The sequence below is a fragment of the Chlamydotis macqueenii genome, chromosome 8 (genome assembly GCF_036417535.1).
Source record: "Chlamydotis macqueenii isolate bChlMac1 chromosome 8, bChlMac1.mat, whole genome shotgun sequence".
Lineage (NCBI taxonomy): Eukaryota > Metazoa > Chordata > Aves > Otidiformes > Otididae > Chlamydotis > Chlamydotis macqueenii.
In genome coordinates, this window is record NC_141563.1 from 7,784,808 (window position 1) to 7,808,293 (window position 23,486).

At 40.2% G+C, this 23,486-nt stretch overlaps 1 protein-coding gene across 1 annotated transcript in view; it reads right to left on the reverse strand.

Moving 5' to 3' along the window:
- Positions 1–22,825, reverse strand: part of COL11A1 (collagen type XI alpha 1 chain) — a 144,793-nt gene extending 121,968 nt beyond the window's left edge. Inside the window, exons 1-3 of the mRNA XM_086753159.1 lie at positions 22,398–22,825; positions 5,817–5,984; positions 1,547–1,760 (exon numbers count right to left, since the gene is read on the reverse strand). Coding sequence (XP_086609285.1) covers positions 1,547–1,760; positions 5,817–5,984; positions 22,398–22,512 — 497 coding nt within the window. The 5' untranslated portion in view covers positions 22,513–22,825. The remainder of the gene's footprint in view (positions 1–1,546; positions 1,761–5,816; positions 5,985–22,397) is intronic.
- Between the last annotated feature and the right edge of the window lie 661 nt (positions 22,826–23,486).

The following is a 23,486-nucleotide window of genomic DNA, read 5'->3' on the forward strand; positions in this document are numbered from 1 at the left end:
AAGAGCAGGCCACTCTGTAACCTAACACGGAGAAAAACAAAGAATCTTTGACAGACCAGGGCAAAAAGTGTCAAAGTACGTCGTATTAGTGACTGGTAAGAGGAAGGCTGGAATCAAATTGTTTTAGCTGGCATTTGTGGCACTACGATTGTCTAAATCAGAGAGATGGCTTAGATCTTTGCTACAAAGACCTTCTATATATCGAAAGGAACACCTTGAAGCTAATGGAATCTGACTGCTAAACAGTATCGCTGAGCCAGAACTCTAATTCCATGTTTTCTCTGGAACGTGGTTAAACATTATCATTATAAAAGCAAACCGTCCATGCATCCTCGGGCACATTACACTGCTTACACTTTTAAAATATATCTCCTTTTGAGATGAAGATTGTTGTCCTAGATCCTTCATAAAAGAGCTGAGTCACAAGAAAACTGTCTGTCTATCTTTTGAAAGCATGTAGAAGCTGAAAGCATTAAAACATAGCACTGTGGACAGGATTGACCGCAGTTGATTTAGAAGTTGCATAGTCTCACTGCAGGAAATTGTAGCAAACCAAGTTCGTTTCGCTTTCCTCATTTTTATCAGTTTCACAACACCTTGGGTGAAATTCTGAAATCTATGTCAGAGCTTTGTTATCTAGAGAAAGTCAATGAAAAAAAAAAAAGTTTGCTGCTTTGTTTTATCCCTCCTTCTGCTAGGAAAATGCATCAGGTTTGGGTTTCATGGTATAATTCCATTCTCTGGTAAGCAAAAGCTAGAACACAATTCCTTTTTTCTCTTCTTTGTCATTTAGTGCTTTATAAATAGATTTCATTATGGTTGAATTTTTGTCCTTCTCTACTGATGCGTTTTCTCTTGCTTTAATAAAATTTCATTCTGTGTATCTCTGAAGACAGTGGCTGCTCTTTCTGGACTGCAGTGCAATAAATAAAGCCTTCAAAAGAATGAATGTCCATTTACAAGCACTAGAATGACATTCCCAGAGAATGAATGCTTGTCTACAAAGGGAAGTTACGTACAAAAAATTAACAACTGTATTAATAGGTGTTTGAGTGCTTGTAGCACTTTAATTGTCCAGCTTATTCTTCCCTCATTTCCCTATATATAGACATGTCAAGCCATCTTTTTTATCTGCTGTTTTGGTTCAGGATAAGACAAATTGTATGCTGTCTTGTCAGCTTGTCTTCACTCTGCCTGTCACCTTCAAATGGACATGACAGCCCCTTCTAGTGACATTATCACTTGAGTCTTTTTTGAAAGCAGAGTTTCCTTCTATACTGCACAGGAAGAACCTTCATAGGTTTAGTTTTGGTGGGTTTAACTTCTGTGACTGTTTCTTCACTCCTGATGGTGCTGGTTTGCCTTTACTTGAAGCTGGAACTGTCTTCTGCTGCAAAGATCCTCTGGTTTTGTACCGCAGCAGCCCAACTAGCTGGAAGTGGTGTTGCTGTTTTACTTAAATATTTAAGATAATTGTTTGTAAAGACCATAATCACCTATACAGTGATCTGTGGCATTATTTTTAATCTTAAAATTTCACACTTACTTGCCATCAGCAATATTAACTGTTCTGAATAGTGGATAGTCTTCTGGGGCAGGTTTTCCATTTTGGTCTTCAAACAGGAAGACAGGGGATCTACCAACTTCAACACCTACTTGCTGAATTCCTTGCTCGTTGTAGACAGACAGAAGGAAGGACTGGATACCCTTTTTAGGTTTTACTGTCATTAATATTGAAAAATCTTCTGGAAAATCTCCACCTGCAAACGACGTGATATATATGGTTACAAATTTAGAAAAGATAAAACCATTCTTTAAAGGTTTACATTTTCCTATACGCACAGAGGATCCCATACACAAATGTTGGGGTTTTTTAATTCTGAAAAAAGAATGCTTAAAAAATTACACTACAAAAATTTTTCACTCTTTTTTTTTATTTCTGGTCTCAGTTTAATTCTGGAAAGATATACCTTAAAAACATAACTTGTAAATCTACTGTGAATTTATGTAATGATACCATATATGCAAGAACCATGATAGTTTCACATTCATTATTTTTTCTATTCATCTTCTTTTTAGCAATCTTCTATTTAGAAGTATGTTCTACAATTTCCCTTAAGAAAATAAGCTCCGAGGCACTTCATCTCCCTTGACAACCACCTTTTTAAATTTCTTTCTCACAATATATATTGGAGTCTTTCTAGAAAAAACATAGTGCATAACATTGAAAAAATAAATAACTACGTTTATTTACTAGGAGCTTTAGGCAAAATCAAAGAACATTTAATTTTAATTTATTCCCTGATGCTTTCTCTTTGAAGTAGAGATTAAATATCAATCATTGTTTCAGCCTTTACAACTAAAAATAAACAAAATTAAAATTGGGTATAGCTTGTTTATAAAGGAAGGACTAAGGTTTGTACTCAGTACTGCTCCTGTTGAAGCTGCTGGTAAGCCTGCATTTCGCTTGATGAGAAAGTCTATTAGGCTTAATAACAAATGAAGTGTAAGACTGAGATTCTAAAATTCAGAATATACACTGGATTCGTGTGGCTTCAGCTGCAATTCGACATGCAAGAAATAGAGGGATTAGAATCTAACTGAAATGTTGGCAATTAATATAACTGCAACTTTGTGTGCATAGGAGTGGGTAAAATGTTCCTAAATACTTTAGTAATACAATACAATAAGTTTTAATAAAATAATGTTATATTTTGTAATGCATAAAAGTATGCAAGACTTCAGCATCGAAAGCTGATTTAGGAATCGCTTCTTTCAACGGAGAAAATATCAGATTGTTTCCAAGAAAGGTCTTGCGGGAAAATTCTTTCAGGATTCCATGGAGCCTTCCATAAAGACAAGCTATGGATGGCACTAACGCTTTAGTTACAATATGAAAACAAAATGCATCATATCTTCCTTGCTCTTTAAATGACATACTACTCCTCCGAAACAGAAAATCCCTACTCTGGCACTTACTGTATTGTCTTCTGCAATGCTGTTTCATGTGCTTTCTACCATCTTTTAAACTCTTTTGTAGAAGGTTGTTGAAACACTGTAGTAATACAGCCCACTTCATGGCTTGTTTTGACATCTTATTTTGAAGGGATCAACATTCAATAAATCAGAAGCATTTCATTTACTCTGGTGAGTCTTTGGTCAAGCTTTTTAATGAGCTTTTTAATAAGAAAGCAAGACTGCTAGTTTACAGATTAAATTAAACTGTATGTTATACTACTTAATGTCAGAGTAAACAGATGACAAAAAAAACCCAAAAGAATGAGAAAACATGACTGTCAACAAAGGCCAAAGAAATTATTCAGAAAGCCCTGAATGCTTGCCCTGCCTGCACTGTTAATCTGAAATACAAGTTGAAAACACTTGAGGCAGGTGACACTAACTCATGTGCTCTTCAAGTAGATGATAACTATGAAAAAAAACTTGTGAGCTTTCTACGAAAGGTGACTGAAAATGAGTTATGTACCTCTCAGTTCAGTAGTTTGTTATCACTGCTATGACGTAATATTCCCAAATGCTTTATCTTGCACCTACATTGTATAATTATAAGTAAATTTCCTCCAAATACAGTTTTGATTGAAAAAGTAAAAAAAAAAAAACCATTACATCCTAACATGTAAAACTTCATGTATTGCTATGTATGTATAGTTCTTGGACACATATCTGGAATAGTTATCAAAGTCTTCTCAACTACTTCGAAATTTCTCGTTCATTGGAATGGTTCTATTTGAACAACAATCAAAAATAGCAATTGGAGGGAAAATCATTAGAAAAATCTTTCTAGATATCTGGGTTGCCATTCCTGTCATTCCTATATGCTTCTATAAAAGATAACTAAGAGCATACAAACACACAGTAAAAAAAAAAATCTAAGCAGTTATCTTTAAGTTATATAATGCCTTCCAGTCTGTGAAATCAATGCCTATTATACTCTGGGAAGTTGGTAAATATTACTAGATTCATTTTTCAAAAGATGGATATATTGGGGCTCCCAGTTTTTGCCATTCATAGCTCCCTTTGAGCTACAGGACCTAAAAGACACCTACACTTCCTGATGAGTTATAGGAGTTTGATGAAAACAAGCACAGGATGCATTACAACTTGCATTGTTTAGCTAAAATTATGTCCCAGACCTCAGTCTTATCTTGGATACCTTCTGTAGTCTTTCCACTACTACAGAGCACTAAGAAAAAGGCACTTGATCACTCAAATAGCTACAACAATAATGTCTGAAAAAGAAGCATTTCTTGTGGTGGGAAGAGGATGCCTGTTCCACAAGATTCAAAAGGATGTGATCACCATAATCACCTCCAAAAAAATTGTTACTAACTTCTTTAGTGAAGTAGAGGATAGCACGACATCTTCCTGTATTAAGCCAAGTTTCGTGGTGGCTTCTTTTTGTGCTGTGAGCGAGCAATGCTTTTTATACGTCTCCTGCACACAGAAGTGTTGCAACAGATTGGTAAAACCAAGCAAACCCGTTTTAGTTGTAAAGCAGAAATGTAAAGCATTAATAAGAAGAGTTCATAAATTAAGGCAGTCAAAGGCTACAGAAATTCAGATGTCAGCCAACAACATGAGGTACTTCTCTGTTCTGGTAGAGCAATGGATCATTTTTGCATTTTTTTTAAAGAAAGAGCAGCCCATATTCTGCTAACCTTACTTAGGTGAAGTAATTAATTATACACATAGTCACACTAATATCAGCAAGACATTGTAGACTGTCATGTGCCATTCAGTTAATCATATTTTCAGCTGGATAGCTCTGTTAACTATATGCAACTGAGTTGAGAGGATATATTAAAAACTGAAGAACTGTGTTAAAAAAAATAATGTCAATATTATATCTGTAGAAATTTTGCTTTGGCCTTTTTCCATGAATAAAAAAGTAAAATGATGAGTCAAGTGAACTTATAAATCACTCTTGAACTATGTATAGCTGTTTCTTATGTTGCTTTGGGAACACATTATTACTGCAAAATAATGTATGCTTCTCCCTTTTATATATCTTGGATGATATCTACATGATTGCTACTTTGAAAGACAAAAAAAGAAAAAGTATTTTTTCTTTGCCAATATGTAATCTGTATGTTTATGGACAGAATTATTCAAACTCTGCATGATGTATCAAAGCAGAAAAATTAAATATTCCATTATTTTGGTTTTTAACATTCTTCTTATCATTTTCCTCAACAGTTTGGGTTAAGTGACAAGCGACAGCAAAATAATGGAATAAAAGTCTCTCCTCAGCACCCAAGTAATCTTTTCCAAGATGTGATTATTTCATTTTAGAGAAATTTGAGGGAAGATGGAATCACATTACCTGCTATCCACAACTAGCCATGTTTAGTCCCCCAAATACCCAGATACTCTTAGGTAATTCTGAACAGATGGTACTTCTGGAATGATTTTGCAATGGCCAGCCACAACTCATTTCTACGACAGCAGCTTTACTCCAGGAAGTACAGCTTTTAAATGGACTACTGAACGGGAGGAAACTTGCCAAACCCACCAAATAAGCTTTCCATCAGACAGCATCATGAAAGAACAGGTACTGTGACTTACAGGCCAGTTCTACTGGCGACACAGAATTTAATGACGAGCTTCATAACTGAAGCCAATAAAAACGGATTCATTCAGTAGACAAAGACTATGTCCTGCCATTTGCACGCAGGCCCCGCTCTAGGGATAACAGAAGTGTTTTATTGTACTGATGAACTACATGCTATGCTTTAGATACCATAAAAATACGGGCAGCAAGATAATTTACCAAAGTAATCACTTCCTGGCAATCTTACCTGGGTACAGCTGTTTTGTCGGGGCACTCAGCTGGGCAGCTTTTGAAACTCTGTAGGCGACATCCGATCCTTTCGAGTCCCTTCTGTTTGTGCAAAACCCCGTTGTTCTTGATACTCCTTCTGGTGAATTGTGAAACTCTAATGCTTTTAGCACATCAACGGGTTCAGCTGACAAAGGATAAAAAAAAAAAACCAACCAAAATAATTACTCGTCTTGCATATCTACAGCATGCAGCCTCTAAAAAGGATATTAATTTCATTGCAAAAGCCCACGTGTAATCATAGTAGTAGCGGCATCCTATTTCAATCTATTGCAGATTACTGCTACACCAGAATATTATTTTAAGAGGATTATTCATTTTTAAATATATAACAGTTCACGCCATGCAGATTTTCAAGCTACACCCTAAAAATCACTCTTTCCCAAATGCAGAGAATCCTGGCGATTAAAACTGACAACACATTCTTTAACGACTGATTTCTAAGAAGTGGAACTGATTTTAAAAGTTTGCACGCAAGTTTCAGGCGCATTCAGCTACTAATAATCTGCTATCAGCAACTTGTCTGTTGCTAACATTAAAATATGTTCTGATTACACATGACTGCTTTCTCAGAGACAAATGTAAGGAAGAAGCTAATCTTGTTTCTCATTCAGTCGGAGAGAGAGAAACGTCCTTGCTTTGCCTGCAAGGAGTGAACGGATCGAATCACAGTCTGTCATTATTTCCCAACAGACTTGTTTTGTACTTCAGAGCTCAAGTACAATCAGGTTGCACTTCTGCTCAGTGTCTAACCATTTAAAGTCGAAATCCAGAGCTGCTACTGCACTGATACAATACTATTTCAAATTATACATGTATATATAGAAAGTCAGCTATAAACCCTTCATCTGTAAACGTTCACCAGTGCAAAAGGGCCAAGTCCTGAATGGACAAGCACTCCAGAGGCAGTGAGAGAACACAGTTTGCCTTCTGCGTATCTTTTCTCTTAGGAAAAAAAAAAAAAATCAGGTGTTAATTCACATACTCCCTACAGGTCAAGGCTTCACTAATTTACTTTTTTGAGTGGAAACCGAATTTCAAGACACCATTTTTTACTGGGACTATTCTGCAGGTTTTATGTTGGCAAACTCATAACCACTTTATCTGGGAAGACAAGGTTCTATGTAACTTCACTGCTAAAGCTGAGAAATACGATTGGTAAATCGGCCCCTTCTTCATGTCTGCGAACTGCACTGTGGCATTAATTATAGCTAATTTAGTCTCTGCTATTATTAATTTTATGTGTCAACAAATATCAGCTTAAGTTCCAAAATTCACTGTGTGCAAATATCCAACTATTTGAACAACTACTTGCAAACAACAAGTGAAAGAGTATAAAAATATAGGCAAAGTAATATTCTAATCAGAGTCACTGATGGAAACATCTCTACCTTCTTTTCTTGCGATTTGTACAGTTCTAGGCAGTGTTACTATTTTTTCTGTCACTGTCATATCTTAGAAGTCACTTTAGTATATTCACTGTCAATACCAAATGTGAATAAAGTTAAGTTTATTAAGCTCATCCTATTCATCTCCTGGCATTGCCAATATGAAGAACTCAACTTTCTGGTTAAATCTATCTTTGAATAACACCAAAAGTGCATTTTTTTTTAAAACAAAATCTAAGGTTTTCTCAGCCAGCCTAGAATGCACATAACTTCTTCCGTCTTAAAATATATTCACAAGAAAATGCTTGTGAGCTGCTTTAATTTTTTTCATATCATGCAACTTCTCATGTCCTTTTCCACCAGATCGTGTTATCAAACATAAACCAAATAGCCAATGTTTGCTGCAAGTTAACACATTTTGAATGAATGCTAGAGTATACACCTGAATTTACTTAAAGTCTACATATCCCACAGATTCAAGGAATAATGTTTAAACATTCTCAAAATAGAAGTTTCAATAGTGTGCAACATTAGTCTTACCTCTCTGTTAAGTACTGACTACATAATTTTAATTGATATAATGTATTTTCTCTAGGTAGTCTACACAATCCTAAAGTTACTACCATACTGAAGGAACTGCCACGCTTTTTTTTTCTGGTAATTCACGGCTATTTTTGCAGTACCTATAATAATTTGAACCAGTAAAGTAATGTAGAACCAGTCACTGGAAGTATTAGCCAAAATTCCAAGTCGCTGTAGAAGTTAACCACTGCTACATTCCTTTTTCCTTTGCTCTTTTCTATAATTTGTACCAGATTCTTCATTATTTTTTAGAATAATGGCTGTTCTTTGCCTGGCTGACTGAGAGAGTATTCACCCATAAACAAGATTATTCATTACTCCCCGCTAGTTCTGCTGCTAAAAAACTTCCAGACAAGAAACAGAATAATAATAGAAGAGAACAATCTTCAAGCCGCAAATTCCAAATAACAAGAACAAACATTTCGTTAATAGTCCATAGACAATTTATTTCCGCAAACTGTGATTCACAAAATGTAAATGGCAAAAACACTAGTCAGTTTACAAGGATTTCTAGAAATGCAACTTGTCACACAAGTTATATGAAGTAACTCATGCAAAAAAAAAAAAAAAGAAAAAGGTAATTAGTCTATCTGTAAAGATATCTGGATGACTTACTAAATCCTTATAGACGACAAGTAACAGAAACTGCTTCCCTAGTTTATATAAAAGATTTCAGATAGCCACTTCAACCAACAGTTTAAAAGTAAAGTTCTTTATAAGTCTTTAGATAAATCTGGCAGGAATGTGTAAGATTTAATATGCTTTGGTAAAAAAAAAAAAAAATTGTTTTTGATAGAAACCTACATATCATTCAGCCTGTGAAATAAACAGACTGAGTTTGTGCCTCTTCCTCATAAGTGTTTTTCCAACATTCTTGTTTGTGTCATTATTTAACCTTGGGCTTGACTCTCATCCAATGCCCAGGTTGGGATGCAATAATTCCTGTATTTCAGCCGGGAGGCAACAGGCCTGGAAGTCTCCTCACAGCCGTTATTGCCACCCCCCAGCTGAAAAGGGCTCACTGTGTGAAGCACTTCTCCCGTACACTCCTCCTTTGTCATGCGGAGGGCTTCCATATATTGGGATTTCTGCAGAAACAGCCTCTTTTTGCTACTGGAAATTTTGTCTTGGTGAATTTCAGGATTCTGTTACATTTTCTAGAACTACGGCAACCTAGTTGGAGCAAGTGTCCAGTAGCCCTGCCCAGGCTGCCGTGACATTAATCTCAAAATTCTTGACAAGCTCACTGTGCACCTTCAGATGATCTGCTCAACACCTCTGCAGAAAGCACTAGACATAGGTGCTCTCAATACGCCACAGAGCACACGCATGTAGGAATCCAGTGAAAAACTGAGTCCTTGCAAAACAGAAGCTCTTAGATCCTAACTGGTTAAAGGTCTGAAGGATAAAGGATGACAAGAAGTCCTTGCACAGGCAACACTGGCCAGCTTAGAAGACCAGAGTAGAGAGGAAGACAGCTCACAGAGTCAGGGAGGAGCACAGTCGGGAAGCTATTAGCTGAAACTGTGGCTTCTCCCGGCCAGTTTCTGTAGGTTCTGCCGTGCTCAGCGCCACTGTACCCTGGGAGCTTCAGCTCTTCCCGAAAACTGCCTCTTCTCTAGCGTTCCGCTCCCACACGATTTCTGGGAATGGGAAGAAATTGCCAGAACCAGCACCAGTGCGAAGGCCATGCAGTTTGCCTGTTCTCATGGTCTGCAAATTAAGATTACAACTTGTATTTATACAGGGCAACATTAATGTAATACTGTCAGACCTAGGGTGTCTCACAAGAACTTCCTTAGAGCACATAAAGCAGCTTGCTTAAATGATTTTACCTTCTAGTCTAATTTCCTCAGGTAGTTTTTTTTTCACACAAGAAGTAAAGAAAACTGCAAATTCATGATATATGATGTAATGCCTTTGCATCCTTCCAATTTGGTGCTAAGACTGAAAATGGCAAGGAAATAACCAACAAATAAGCACCATGCAAACAGCTCCCTTCACCACCTTTTGGGGTGCAGTTAATTCTCCTTGTGAAACTCAGACATCAGCTTTGAAAACTTAACTCTGTTTGCCACGGCAAATCTGACAAAGTACAAGGTCCAAACCGTGAATGTGGGTCCCATATAGTGCATATAGTCCCATATAGTTTGAATCCTTCAATTGATTCAAACAAGTTCAGAGAGACGCATGCAACTTTCATGGCTTCTAACAGACTATGCAGTAGTAGTCAGAGGAGAAGTGTTTAAGAGTGCCGGGATTTCTGGAATGGCGAGGGAGAATTCTTCAAAAAAATCTTTTTAGAAGACAGAATTGTGTGAGAGATGGGAACCTGAAAGTTCTGGTATCTTTCAAGATACCAAACTGTTAATCACCTAGCTCCAGCATACGTTCCTGGTTTTCAACAATAAAGAAGGTAAAGCACAAGAAAATCAGTGGTGTAACATCTCAAGACCTTACAACCTGCAGTATTTAAATTTGTAGAGCCAAATTCTCATGTTCACTGCTGTGGTGTGACTGAAGTACATCCATCCATTCAATGGGCTCTCCACATTTATAGTGGTATGGAGGAGAACATTTGGTCCAGAACATTTAACTCCTAAGCTATATTTAGCCTTCCTTCGCTTTCCCTTTAGATTTCTTCCACAGGAACTAAATAGGAACATTAACAGGAAAAAAAAATACAGATTGACAGAAATATAAAATCTTCTAAGCTGCTTTAAGTGGTACTAAAATATATGTAAAAATACATTAACTAAAAAGAAGAAAGAAAAAAAACCCTTCTATCAGCATAACTCTGCTGGAAATTAAAAGGAAGTGGAGTTAAGTAGTTGTAAACTGGATGTTAGATCCCACTTTTACACTGCCAGGTCAAGACAGAATATCAGGAGTGAATTATATGAGGGGAACTTCATGTGTTTTCTGTTTATTTGGAGAGGAGGAAAATGCATGTAAAAACTGACTTCCAATTTTGGTTATCATTTTCAAGCCTAGACTCCCTATTTATACAACGATACATTTATTTTAAAGGCAATGACAATGCATTCTATTCAATGAATTAATGACAGCATCTTTTAAAAATATAATGCAATTATAGATTGAAAAAGAACCTCTGTAAAAATCTAGAATACATTCTGATCATAAATTCACAGTTTAAAATACCACAGCTTTCATTTCATTCCACAACCTCTAAATCAAAATAAAGTCTGTGATACACCATTCCTATTAATACTGATACTGATATTAGAATCCCAGAATCTTAACGTTGGAAGGGACCTCCAAGATCATCAAGTCCAACTGTCAACCTAACACCACCGTGCCTACTAAACCATGTCCTGAAGTGCCAATCCATATGACACATATGGATCTAATTTTGACGCCTTTATATTGCGTTATACCTAACTAGGGTCATTGTTCAATGTGATTTCTTCCGGAGTTAAGTAGAAGCTGGTGAAAACAGCAGATTCATTTCTGATATGTTATCATGTCATAAATATAAACAGCACTTATACAAGATCAGAGGACTTGCTTCCTTCACTTGGACTTCCTGGTACATTTGAGCCAGAATCTAGTCTGTAATATGGCTCTTCCTTTCTCTTGGTGGAAACTGCCTGTGGAGGAGGATCCCAGGTACCATAAAAATACAGGTTATGATATCAGAGAAATGAGGGAACAAGAAACCGTACAACAATGCAGAAACTTAAGTCCTTTGGACCCACAGTCTGTGCTGATGACTTATTGAGTATGTGACATCAAGCCTTCTTGTCTTAAGGATGACCTCAGTTTTCAGTATAAATGCTTAGCATTTCCACATCTCTCTATGGGAATGCTTCTTACAGGTGACCACATAAACCCTAAGCAAAAGGATCTGCACTACAAGAAGGGCCAAGTTCTATCAGATGCCGGAAAATCTGCCTTGGAATGGTCAGGTCTGATTCATAACATTTTGATTTATTTATAGGCAAGGGTAGAAGGTAGTTAAATGAATGGTGTTTAACCATATCTTCTTCGTTTATGAAGTATGCATCCCGTCTGTAACTGAGATTATGGCAAACATAATATCTTAGCGACAGGCAGTAAAATTTCTTCGTTGTGCTTCAGCAACCACCATCAAAATTCTGCACTGTGATAAAACCCATCTGACCCTGCAAAGGCAACCTGTACAGAACACAAAAAAAAAAGATGAATCAACAGCGCATCTAATGGCAGCAATGCCGTTTTTGGCATTACACCAGCAGCAAAAATTTTTGATAAAAAGAGTAAAATCTATACATATTATCTTTCTAGCTACAATCACATTGTAAGGTTAATTATCTTTAATGACTCTGCATTTATGAAAATCTTTTGATTTACAACAGATGCTTTTTTTACAATTTTCTAGCTATCGACCAACTGCAGCAACAATCCAAAACCAAAATAAGTTCTCCGTATAGGCTTCTTCAAATTGCATAGGTGTACTCCAATCCATCTCGTGAGCGACATTAACGTAAATGCTAGGTATGTAAATGTTAGGCCATTAACACACACTGACAATAGACCTGTATTGTTTCACTAAGTAGAATATTCTGTCCCGTGTCACCTTAAGCAGCTAATGTGTACGTGTCAATAAATTTACACTTAAGCATACGAAACACTTGAGCTCCTGTTTCTCAGCATACATATCAGCTTCCACTCACAGTACCTTACTAGTAATTTAAGTCCGCTGCTGCCACAAAACAATTGACAAATTCTGAGTCAGATTCATCTCATTGATAGAAGATGACCTGGACACTCTATTACGAGAAATTTTTCTATTTGCAGAAGGAAAATTTTTCAGCATACATGTGAGTGCTTCCTCAGAAACTCTTTTTTACCTATATAGCTAACTGGTTCTCAGCCAGGTTTCTAACCATCCCTTCCTACGTACAGCTGTATTGAGAAGCAGTTTATGGGTCAATTCCTTGAGTGGCTGCAATTCCCCACTAGTGTGGCACTCGCTCATGTTTCATGTCCTACTCAGATCTTGGGAGGTCAAGCACGTAGAGTGATCCTATCACAGATGCATGCAGTGGTCCTCACCAGATCTGGAATACATGCGGATTGAAAAGATATTATTCATTGAATTGAGAGTTCTTTTGAGTGAATGGGGTTACTCCTTAAAAGACAACCTAGGAGGTCAGAATGGACAACTGTCCTTATCTAGAAGGTCTCACACCTCGAGTTTTCTCCTGTTCCGCACAGAACACACTGCAAGCCACGTAGCTGCAGTGAGAAATGAATGTAGTCCTGAACCTTTCTAGACAGGCTACACCAAACTTGACATCTGCTTTCTTTCTATGAACGGCACAGCAAAGCATTTTTAGCTGCAGTTAAAGATAGACTTTTATTGAAGGTAAAGTACATAGAGAAAACAATCACCTGCATGTTCAGAAGGAAGGACTTCACTGGCAGGCCTCAAAGTGCAACTCTCCAGAACTGACAGGGAAGTGACTGTGGTGGCAACTTCTGCTACAAAATTAATTCCCGTAAGAAATTGTTCCAGGGATGACTCATTTAGATTAAAATATTTTTCTTTCTGTTCAAATGTCTAATAAAGCATAGAAGTTGAAATCCTATTATATTTAGATTTTGGTCTGGTAACTCCTGGGTCTTAGTCCCTTAATTTTATGAAAGAGTTGAGGCACAATGATCCTTCCCTATTCAAAGACTATGCTCACCTACATAATTTACAAGATGCTCCCAGATTGCAAGCCTGGGGACATACTTCAATGCAAATCATAACAAAACTCAGGGGGGAAAAAAAAAAAAGCCAGTACTCTTTACTTTACAGATAGACCCTAGCAAACTGAGTGCACTCCTGTTTGCTGTACTGTTAATAACTTTGGTAACTTCTTGAGTTATCATAATCCTTCAGCAATGCCCTTCTTTCGATTAATGTGAAAGTGAAAATTGATCAGTGATGACTCCACAAATAGCCTGTAAGAGTCACAGTCAATAACTTGCAATTGGTGAGATCCAACCCTGGAGTAGAAGAGACCTTAATATGCCCCAGTAAGAAAACTTATCTGAGAAATTTAGGAATAGTAATGTTTCTAAATTACTATTTTACTTCATATTTTTCCATGGAAATATGTTTCATTCTGCCAGTAATCTGTTCCAATGGAACCACCGCAAAACTAAAACTGAAAGAGGGTTGAAACATTCATCTTCAGTTCTAAACGGAGTGGGTTTTTTTTAAATTTAGTCCAGTTTTATTTCACTGTGAAAGATCATTCAAGGAGTAGTAGCTATTCTAGCCTGGTAGGCTAAAATATGCGTATTTGGTGGGTACTGATGAAGGGACTCTTTATATTTGTGGACAAGACTTTCAAAATAGACTACCTATGGTTAGGTTTTGAGGTATATATGGAGGAACTTAAAATAGAAGGTACTGGCTGCTCCACCATTTTTTTTAAGCTATGCTACCTATTAAAGGCATAATAACCTACAGTTATTTAGTTTATTCATTTTTCTGAAAATTTTGAACCTTCATAACTACAAGTGCTCATTCCAAGGACTCTCCTTGTATTTTATAGGTGGGTAAAGATAAAAACTGCTATGGTGAAGGTTTCTAACTGACACTTATTAGACAGTCCAAGACTTAATGAATGTATGAGGTGAAAATATTTTCATGGATAAGAAGAACTCATATGAAGGAGTAACTAGGCTTCAGTTTCTGCTGTTGACCCTCAGAACAGTGGTGTCAGGCCAGAAAAAGGGAGAAACATTTTTCTTTTAAAAACAGTCTTAAATACAGATTGCATCAACGTAGGTTTATTTTAGGTTTATTCGACCATTTGTCAAGCTGTTTCAGCAGTTCTGCTGTGAAACCTGATCACTTTTCCCCTCCTCACATTCCTCCTCTCAGATTACTAGCCCAGTTTCTGATTCTATCAACAATTAGCAAGCTGTTTAGTTTACCAGCTAGACCTAAATTTTCTAGAGCAGGAAGAGTAATAAGTGCTGTCCCTTTGCCAAATTATCAGTAAGGAAGTCTCTACCAGCAGAGTTAGAATCTGGATTTGTTAAACTATTAGTTTGTAGACCTTTAGGATTCAGTAAAAGACCCATCTACTACTAGAGATCTAATTTAATAGGAATATTTTTTTCTTATTTTTACCCTTATACACTTTTACTTATTGTGGGCAGGTGAGATGGATATCTTCCAAAAAGATTAACACATATACGTTGTTATTATTATCATCTGTACTTGTTAATTTATTGTGTTGTTCATCTGTCAAGCATTAATACAGGAGTAAACATCCAAGAGCAGGAATTCAAAAGCATGTTATGCCCAAAAGGCTGCACTGAGCTTCCCAGTTCTCAGAAAGAACGGACTCCACGCCCTTCTCTGGTGCAGTCTCTGGTCTCTGTATCCCAAGCAACGACTCCCTGCAGTTCTGCCGTAGGTGTCTAAGCGCTAGAAAAGGATCAGACACTCTTCTGTCCTTAGCATTTCCTGCTGGCTAGCTCTGAGCAGATCTGCACTTCCTCAGATGCTTTTGGGATTGGCAGTCTGAGAATCATCTGCCTCCCAACTCTCTACTGAGAGCCCAGACATGTAACAGAAGACTGGTCTGGGAGCAAGCTTAAAAAGCATCCGTCCCGCAGTGTCCTTTGTGAAGGTTCCAGCATTCTTCACAGATATTAACCAAAGGACTTCACAGAACTGGATAATGTGATTTCTCTATCTTCTGGGCTACAAAACTGAGTTACAGAGCATCTTCCAGGTACAAAAATGAAACTAATTAAGCTGCCTAAAGTAATTACATAGTGCTCCTGAAAATCAAGCTTTTTTTTTTTCCTAGGTACCCAAATATGAATTTATAAGATTAACTGAATATATATTGCCCATGAATATACTTCTAGAGACATACTTCAAGGTTGTTTTCCCTGTTAAAAATTTTCCTACGTGCTAGCTTTTAGATTAACTATGTATTTGAGATCTTGCCTGGTAACACTTTTAGAAGAAGGTGTTATTGCAGTGCTTTCATATTGAACAATTACAAGAACTAGAGATTATCCAGAGGTGTACAGGAATGCTTTAAATGGCCTGTGATGGACCATTTCACCACCAGAGCGCTTGTGTGAAACTGCTCGGAACTGGCTACTTCTGTTTCCACACCAGGTATTCGGAAACTTTTCATAGACTTCCTATGCTGCAAAATCTACTAAATACGTAATAGTATTCCAAAGACAATAAAGGCAGTTGATGCATATATGGGGTGCGTTTTTGATACTCACCAACTACTAACTCTATCTTTTTTCAAAGACCAATCTCTGACACTCATGCAAAAGGAAAAACAAACACTCATGCAAAAGGAAAAACAAACGCCAAAAAAACCCCACTTAAATCCAGTATTGAAACAAATGGAAAACTTGCCTGTATACAATTACACACTTGGATCTTTAATAAGGTTAGCTTGCAGGCTTATTTATTTACCAGAAATATTAAGCAAAAAAATTAAGAATAGTTCTTTCTGGGTTGTGTTATGTTGCACAACTCTGGAGCATAGCCTAGATTTTGAGACTGATATTTCATGTTTGCTTTATATCTTTTGCCACAAAATGTGACTTTTTATTACTTAAAACCTTCTATGAGACTAGATAGGTTGTACTTTTATCACTCGTTCAGCAACATTGACTACAATTGGGGCACTAAGGACCTGATCCTGATAGAACGTTGCACTTGTTACGCATAAAAGACTGAGCTAGTTCATCATCTGATGCTGCCCTGTACTGATCCACCAGTTCACAATATTTTAACCTCTATCTCAACACTTCTGTGAAGTTATTCCTATTTTACACCACAGCAGATTATATGAGAACTGCAGTCCAAGCGTCTAACTACGTTGAGGCCTCTGCTAAAGAGTCAAAAAGTTCTTTTTGTGCAGACAGTGAAGACACCACTTCCAACTGTGAAAATCAGCAACAGAAGTATTAAATTATTGCAGTATCCTGTTTCTATTACCATATTTTTAAAAAGACACAGTCTAAAAATGGTCAGTGCGACAGGAAGAGACAAGGTGTTCCCTCAGCAATTAAACGTGAAGGAAATTGAGCACACTTAAAAGCTTTGTCAATCAAGGTAGTTATTCAGAAATAATCCCAGCAAACTTCAAAAATATCGTCTAATAAACGGGAGTTTTCAGATGTGGAACATTTGTAAATTTTTCAGCTATAAGCATAGGAAAAACGCAAAACACAGCTAAGGACAAGATTTACAAATGGTGCATTTAAAGTAAACTTATTTAATTTGATAGGGAAGCAACTAAACGATTTTTTAAATCATACCACTAAAAACTTTCATTATACTTTCACTGATGTCAAGGGTATTATCTCCTTTCTGAGAGCAGTGCAAGGAAGTCAGACCCAGTTCTGTATCCTACTCATATTAGCAGGAATACTTATTTTTTTATAAACGATTAATGTTTGACAACCGATGAGATTACTATGATAATTTGAGTAGATACACAGGTAACAAAGGGAGCAGGTAAGACTTAGAGTACAGTAATACTTCAACAATGTGACCAGAATTTGATTCATAACTAAGTTAATTGGTATTATATGCAAAGCTCAGCTGCCAGTAACATTATTCATAGCGGGATCGGGATCTTTGGTTGTTTTTTATCATATTTTATAATATCATCTTTCAATTTGCAGCAAACACTTTGCTTCCATAATATCAGCTGTGCCAAACAGCTTCTATTTCACATCCTGCATGCATTAACACTTTGACATACAGTGAAGTCCCAGACCCAGAATTTACAAACGTTTTTACAACCCCTCGTGTGTGATAATGTGCCAAAAAGAATTTAAGTTCTGCCAGATTCTACGACTATTGTAATAGCAGGGTCAACAATTAATCCTTACATTTACAGTCTGTAAACCTGGTATTTAATACCAAGTTGTACAGTTATAAGCCCTTGCAACAGGCATGTGTGTTCACCTAATTCCCTTTAAGCCACTGCTCTCTATTGTGTCCATCCGGAGGGCAAATCTTTATCACTGCATGAGACTTGACATTCTTAGAACATTAGAGATTTCTCCCAAGCTCTGCTTAATTTATTCCCCCCTATTATCAACAAATACTCAGAACAATGATAAATTAACCAGTGCTGGGAGGATTTCTTCTGAAAAGAAGCAGAGCTCTACAGAGAAAAGAAAAGCAACTTCTTAATCTTGCTGGCAGATGGAAACCCTACTGTTCACCACTGTACAAAACAAATCTGGGAGAGACATAATTGCTCCAGTGTGTTTTAGGTATAACTTCACTTCACTGGTAATGTCATGGCTCTTTTATTATGCCGCAACCTCGTTAGAATTAACGGCCCTGTTTGGAGGACAGCAAGTGATTCTGGGCAAGACAAATGCAAAACTGAGCATGACAATTCCTTTCCTACATTTTACATCCGCTACAGACACCAAATTTACTGATGTTTTTCTTCTTTTTTTTTTCAGTAATCAGAAAACACCATAGCATCAGGAAAGGTTTTCTATCAAAGATTATTTTTTTCTAGCGATATTCCAATAATACGTGCTAGGCACAGAGATTATTTCAAGCCAAAAAACCTGAATATTTGTGGGTATTCTATATGTACTTATACACAGTTACATTTGTTAAGATATACAAAAAACTGAAGTTGAGAAACTTCTTTCCTGCAGAGCTAGTAAAAAGAGAAGAGTTTCCTGCAGCCTGAATACTCCTTTCCGGGATCCCTGTGAAGTCTTCTTCTAAATTAAATGCAAAGGTTCATGCTCTAGAGAATCTACAACACATACCAGTCATTTTTGCGTGTCACATTGTCTGCTGCTGAAGTTGAAATAATTATTTTACCTTAGAAACAATTAAAAATATCTAAATTATACAGCAAAACAGACATACACATGAGGTGTCTCTTCCGCTGTACTGAGAAGACTGGACCATTTCACCTGCTGATCCCTGGGACTCAGAAAAACTTCAGCTGGGACCACTAGCTGAATCTAGTGAAATCGCCCTTTGATTCACAAAGTGAGGAAAAGTTAGTAAATATTTATCTGAGAAACCCTTGTACATCCTTTGTTGGCGTTTTGTTAAACTAAAATTACCACATAAGACTATTTCACTGTAAAATAAATGAAGAATGAAAATGTTTATATCCTTTTTCAACCTTAAAAGTTAATTGATCAGTTAAAATCAAAAGCGCTTTAAGTCACTAACAGTTCTGAGAAGACATTCATACTTTTGTAGTTTAAAACACCTTTTCGTACAGGTTTAGACTAGCCAGACACAGTAAACAGTTTTCATTCAGGAAATAAATCCGTCTCCTTCCAGTGTAACTTGCTAAGCAATTACAAATAAGTACCGGTGTTCAGCGTGCATCCACAAAGGAAACTCTCCTTTGGCCATCACTGGTGGGCCCAGTTCTGCATTCCTTCCGCACCTAGAACTCCTACTGGTTTCCAAGCCTGTGTGAGGGAAGCACCAGGAACCTTTGTATTTCCTAAGATGACTGTAAAAAGTATCTATTCTACATTAGAAACAAATCTGCTTGTCACTTACACAGAAGGTCCAAAGTGTATTTTCTATATATAGCTTCATAGTCTCGTTTTCAGTAAGGATTCTTAAAATCTTTCTGCACTCAGATTGAGAGCTGGATTTCCACTTGCTTGAAAAAGCTTATAAATAATAGAAAGACTGATTTTTCATTTCTCGCCCATAAAATTTACATCAGCGTCACAATAGTGCATTGATGCCAGGCCCTTACAAAAAAAATTTATAGTCTTGAAGCCATGCCATTTCAACTAAATGAGTTTATTCATTCCAAACACGTTACCAACAGATTTAGTATTAAAGGTGAGGAAGGGGAAAGGAAATCAAAGGATGTCTTTTAAAATACTGAATTTTGTTTACTTTAGCCAAGTCATAAAGCAAAAAATATTTTCTAAAAAGAGCTGCTTAAGAGCTAGTGGGCACTGAGCTGACCAAATATGAGTCACTAGTTTTCCCATTCAGTTGCTCCTCACTTCTGTAACTTTTTCTGTCTAAAGAAGAAAGAACTCAAAAGCCCAATCAGATCTTCACACCCCCTTCTTGGTACTATGAAAGACACCTCATACTTCTCTTTCTTTTTTTTGTGTTAAATAAAGAAACTTGAAAAGAAGTCAAGAATTTTAGGAATCTTTTGAGGTTTCTCTGCATGGAATGGATTCTGTGGTCTTAAAAAGAAGTCCCTGCTATACGATTAACACTTTATACGAATACACCATGTACTCATGTACTTCTTTACGTAGGAGTAGTTTATAAAAAGACAATTGAAGAACACAAGATTTAACTTAACAGCCTTTATAAGGGCAATGATTCATATTTTACCCAGCATTTTCATTTAGTCATATTGTTGTACTATGCTATTTAATTTTATTCCTCTGTATCTCCCCTCTCCTACTTTCAAATACGAATCTTTATGTCCTATTTTGTCTTTTAACTCCTTGAAATAAAATCAGAATACATAAAAGACGATGCAGAAACATCTCCCTTGTACTCCATTTAGGAAATTAGGTCAAAGTCTACTCCCTCCGTAGTCAATGGAAAAACTCTTACTGACTTCAATAACAGGTCAAGCCCTAAACACACACAGCGCCCTGTAGTTTCGAAGCAAACGGCACACTGTATTCCAGAAAAGTTCAAGAACTAAGTTCTTTTTGTAATGCTTCTACAAACACGAGAAGTCTGTAGTTTTACGTTTCTGAAATGACCTTTACGCGGAAGACTAGAGGAAAAAGACTTTTAATATAGCTTTTTAATTTTTAATAGAGTTAGCACAAATTAATTAGTCTGCCTAATGTTGCTGAATGTATTTCGGTAAGCACCAGACAACTTCTGTTGATTTCTTTTTTTTTTTTTGTGGGCTGCTTGGGTTTAGCTTTTCTTTTAAATTTTCATTTACATCCAGCCTATTATGCAAAGATAACCTACACAAATCCTACTCAATTAAGTCAGCTCTACTGCGAACGGCCACATGAGAAGTGGCAGAAGCAATCTATCACGGTTTAGGGCTTCTCGAAGAAATTCCGTTTCGACAGAGTAATGAGGAGCCGAATCCCGGTAGCTCTGGGAGGGCGATTCCCCCTGGGTTTGCAACCCCACCGGAGCCCGGGGAATGGCAGCGGGGCCGAAATCTGGCCCGTTCCCCGGGGCCAGCAGGGGGCAGAAGCCCCGGCTGCCCGGCACCGCCGGGGTTGGCCCAGGTGCGAAGGGGCTGAACGGAAACCGGTCACCGCGCCGTGCCGCCGCCCCCGGGCCGCCCGCCGGTTCGCAAAGAGGGGGCTCACAGCGAGAAACACCTCGTAAGGATCATAAATGCTTAAAAAAATTAAACCTTTCTTTTCGCCCGTTCATGGTCGTCAGACCCACAGGAAAATAAAAACCTCAATCCCAGACAGATTGGCCTCCAGATGCACCTGCGGGCTCCGGCGGGAGGGAGAGGGAGGATTTCCACCCCCCGGGAGGAGAGGAAAACGCTCCCGCCACCGGAGATCACGCACGGTAGCTCCGGCGAGCGTGCCAGCGCCGGAGCGAGGGCCGAGCCGGGCAGAGGGGGGACGTGCGGTGCCGGGGACGAGAAGGGTGGTGCGGGGGTGGGGGGGCTGCGACTCCGTTCTGCTGAAGCTGCCGCGCTGCTGCCTCGCCTCTTGCTCCCACTGCAGGTCCCCCGCAGGCTGCACCCTGCCCACCAGGTCCACGGACACCTAAGGGACCACTCTATTCCCCCGCCCCCCCCCCGGGAAGGCTGCAAAGGGCGGAGAGGAGGCTGGGGGCGGCGGCCCGGCGCTGGCACGGCCCGTGAGGAGCCCACCGTCGGGCTGAGCCCCCCCGCCCCTCCCCACCCCGGGCATCTGCGGGCCCGGCGCTTCCCTCACCACCTGCGGGGAGCCGCTACCGCCGGGGGCTGCTCTCCTCAGCGTCGGGCAAAGGGCCCCTTCCGAGAGATCTTCTCCTCCCCTCGCGTCCTGGAAAACATTTTGCCCACTGAAACCCTTAGCAAAAGGGAAAAAAATATAAAACGGGGAGAATGGAGAAAACGAGAGCGGAGAGCCTCCGTCCCCCAACTTTCCCTTTCCTCGCCCCTCCGAGGCGCAAGCAGCTACTTGTCGCTCCGTTTCAGCCACGACTTGGTGAAATGTAGCAGAGTAACGACCCTCCAAGTTCCACAAAACTGAAAGCCGGACGCACGCTCCTCTAAATTGAGTTAACTGCTGGAAGAGCAGAAATCGCTCTGTTCAACAAGTATTTCTTTCCTTCTCCCACCCGGCCAGTGCGTCCCCTTGACTGCACTGACACCGCACCCGAAGTGAAACGCCGAGGCTGCGCGGGAGCCACCCCTCCGCGGCACCTGGCAGGGACGGTCCCGGCGGGGCCCCAAGCGCCGCCGTGCCCCCTCGCCTCCCCCGCGCCGGGGGCCGCTCCGACAGGTTTGCTCCGAAACGCGGCCCCAGCCGTGCCCTGGGTCCTTCTCCCCGAGGAGGGGGGAAGAGAGGCGACTGGACTGCCCGGCTCCCCTTCGCTTTCTTACCTCCTCTGACCTCGGCAGCCCGGAGAAGGACAGCGAAGGTGACGAGCAGGGTCACAGCCGAGTCCCAGGGCCACCTTCTCGTCTTCCACCTTGTGGACCATCTCTGCATCTCCATGCTGGGCACCCACAAGTGTGACTTAAACCCGGGCGCCTTCAGTTTACACCGGCTCCGTCCTTTCCACTATATTCCCAGAGATGATTTCTCCTATAGAGCCATACGTGAGACACCAAGAGGGGTTTTCTCTCTCTCTCTCACCCCCCTTCCCTCTCTGCCCGGCCTTGCGCAGGCCCCTCCGACCCGTCCTCTCCGGTGCCCTGCCTTCAGACTGAAGGCAGATGAGGGGCTTTAATCAAAATGCAAAGAGCGCCGCATCCCCCTAAAGGCTTCATCCCGTCAGAGGGCTGGGCGAGAGGCTCCCAGGGCCACCCCTGGAGCCCAACTGACAAGCCAGCCGCCGGGCGGAGGCCAATCGCGGGGCTCCCCCGGCCGCCCACAGCACCGCCCTCCGCCTCGGCGGCGGCACACCACTCGCTCCGCGGCCGCCCGCAGCCCGCGGCACCGCCGGCCCCCGGGATGGCGGACAGCGGCCCTCCCGAAGGCGTTTGGGGAACGGGGAAACGGCGGGGCGGCAGCCAGTTGGGGGGGTGGGGGGGGGTGGGTGTCCGGTCACCGGACCCTGCCGCTCCCTCGGTCCCGCCGCCCCCCGCCCGTCCCGCCACCGCAGCGCGGGCCCCGCGCGCCCGGAGCATGCGCAGTGCTTGGCCGCGGCGCCCCTCGGAGCGGGAGGGCGGGCGGCGCGGAGGGGGATGCGTGAGGGGGCGGGAGGCGACACTGGGGACAAGCCGGAAGGCGGGGGGAGGGGGACGCCCGCCGCGTGGGGAGGGAGCGAGGGGTGGGCGTTTGAGGGGAGATGTGCGCGAGAGGCGCTTGGGCGTTGAGGCCAAGGCCTGCTGCGGGGTGGCCCTTGGCGCACCCCGAAATTCTGTCTGTGGCGGCGGGTCCGGCCCCGGCGGCTCGCGCCCCCCTCACACCCGTTCCCAGCGCGGCTTGGCCTCGCACAACCCGGCGGGACCTCCGGGGGCTTCGCT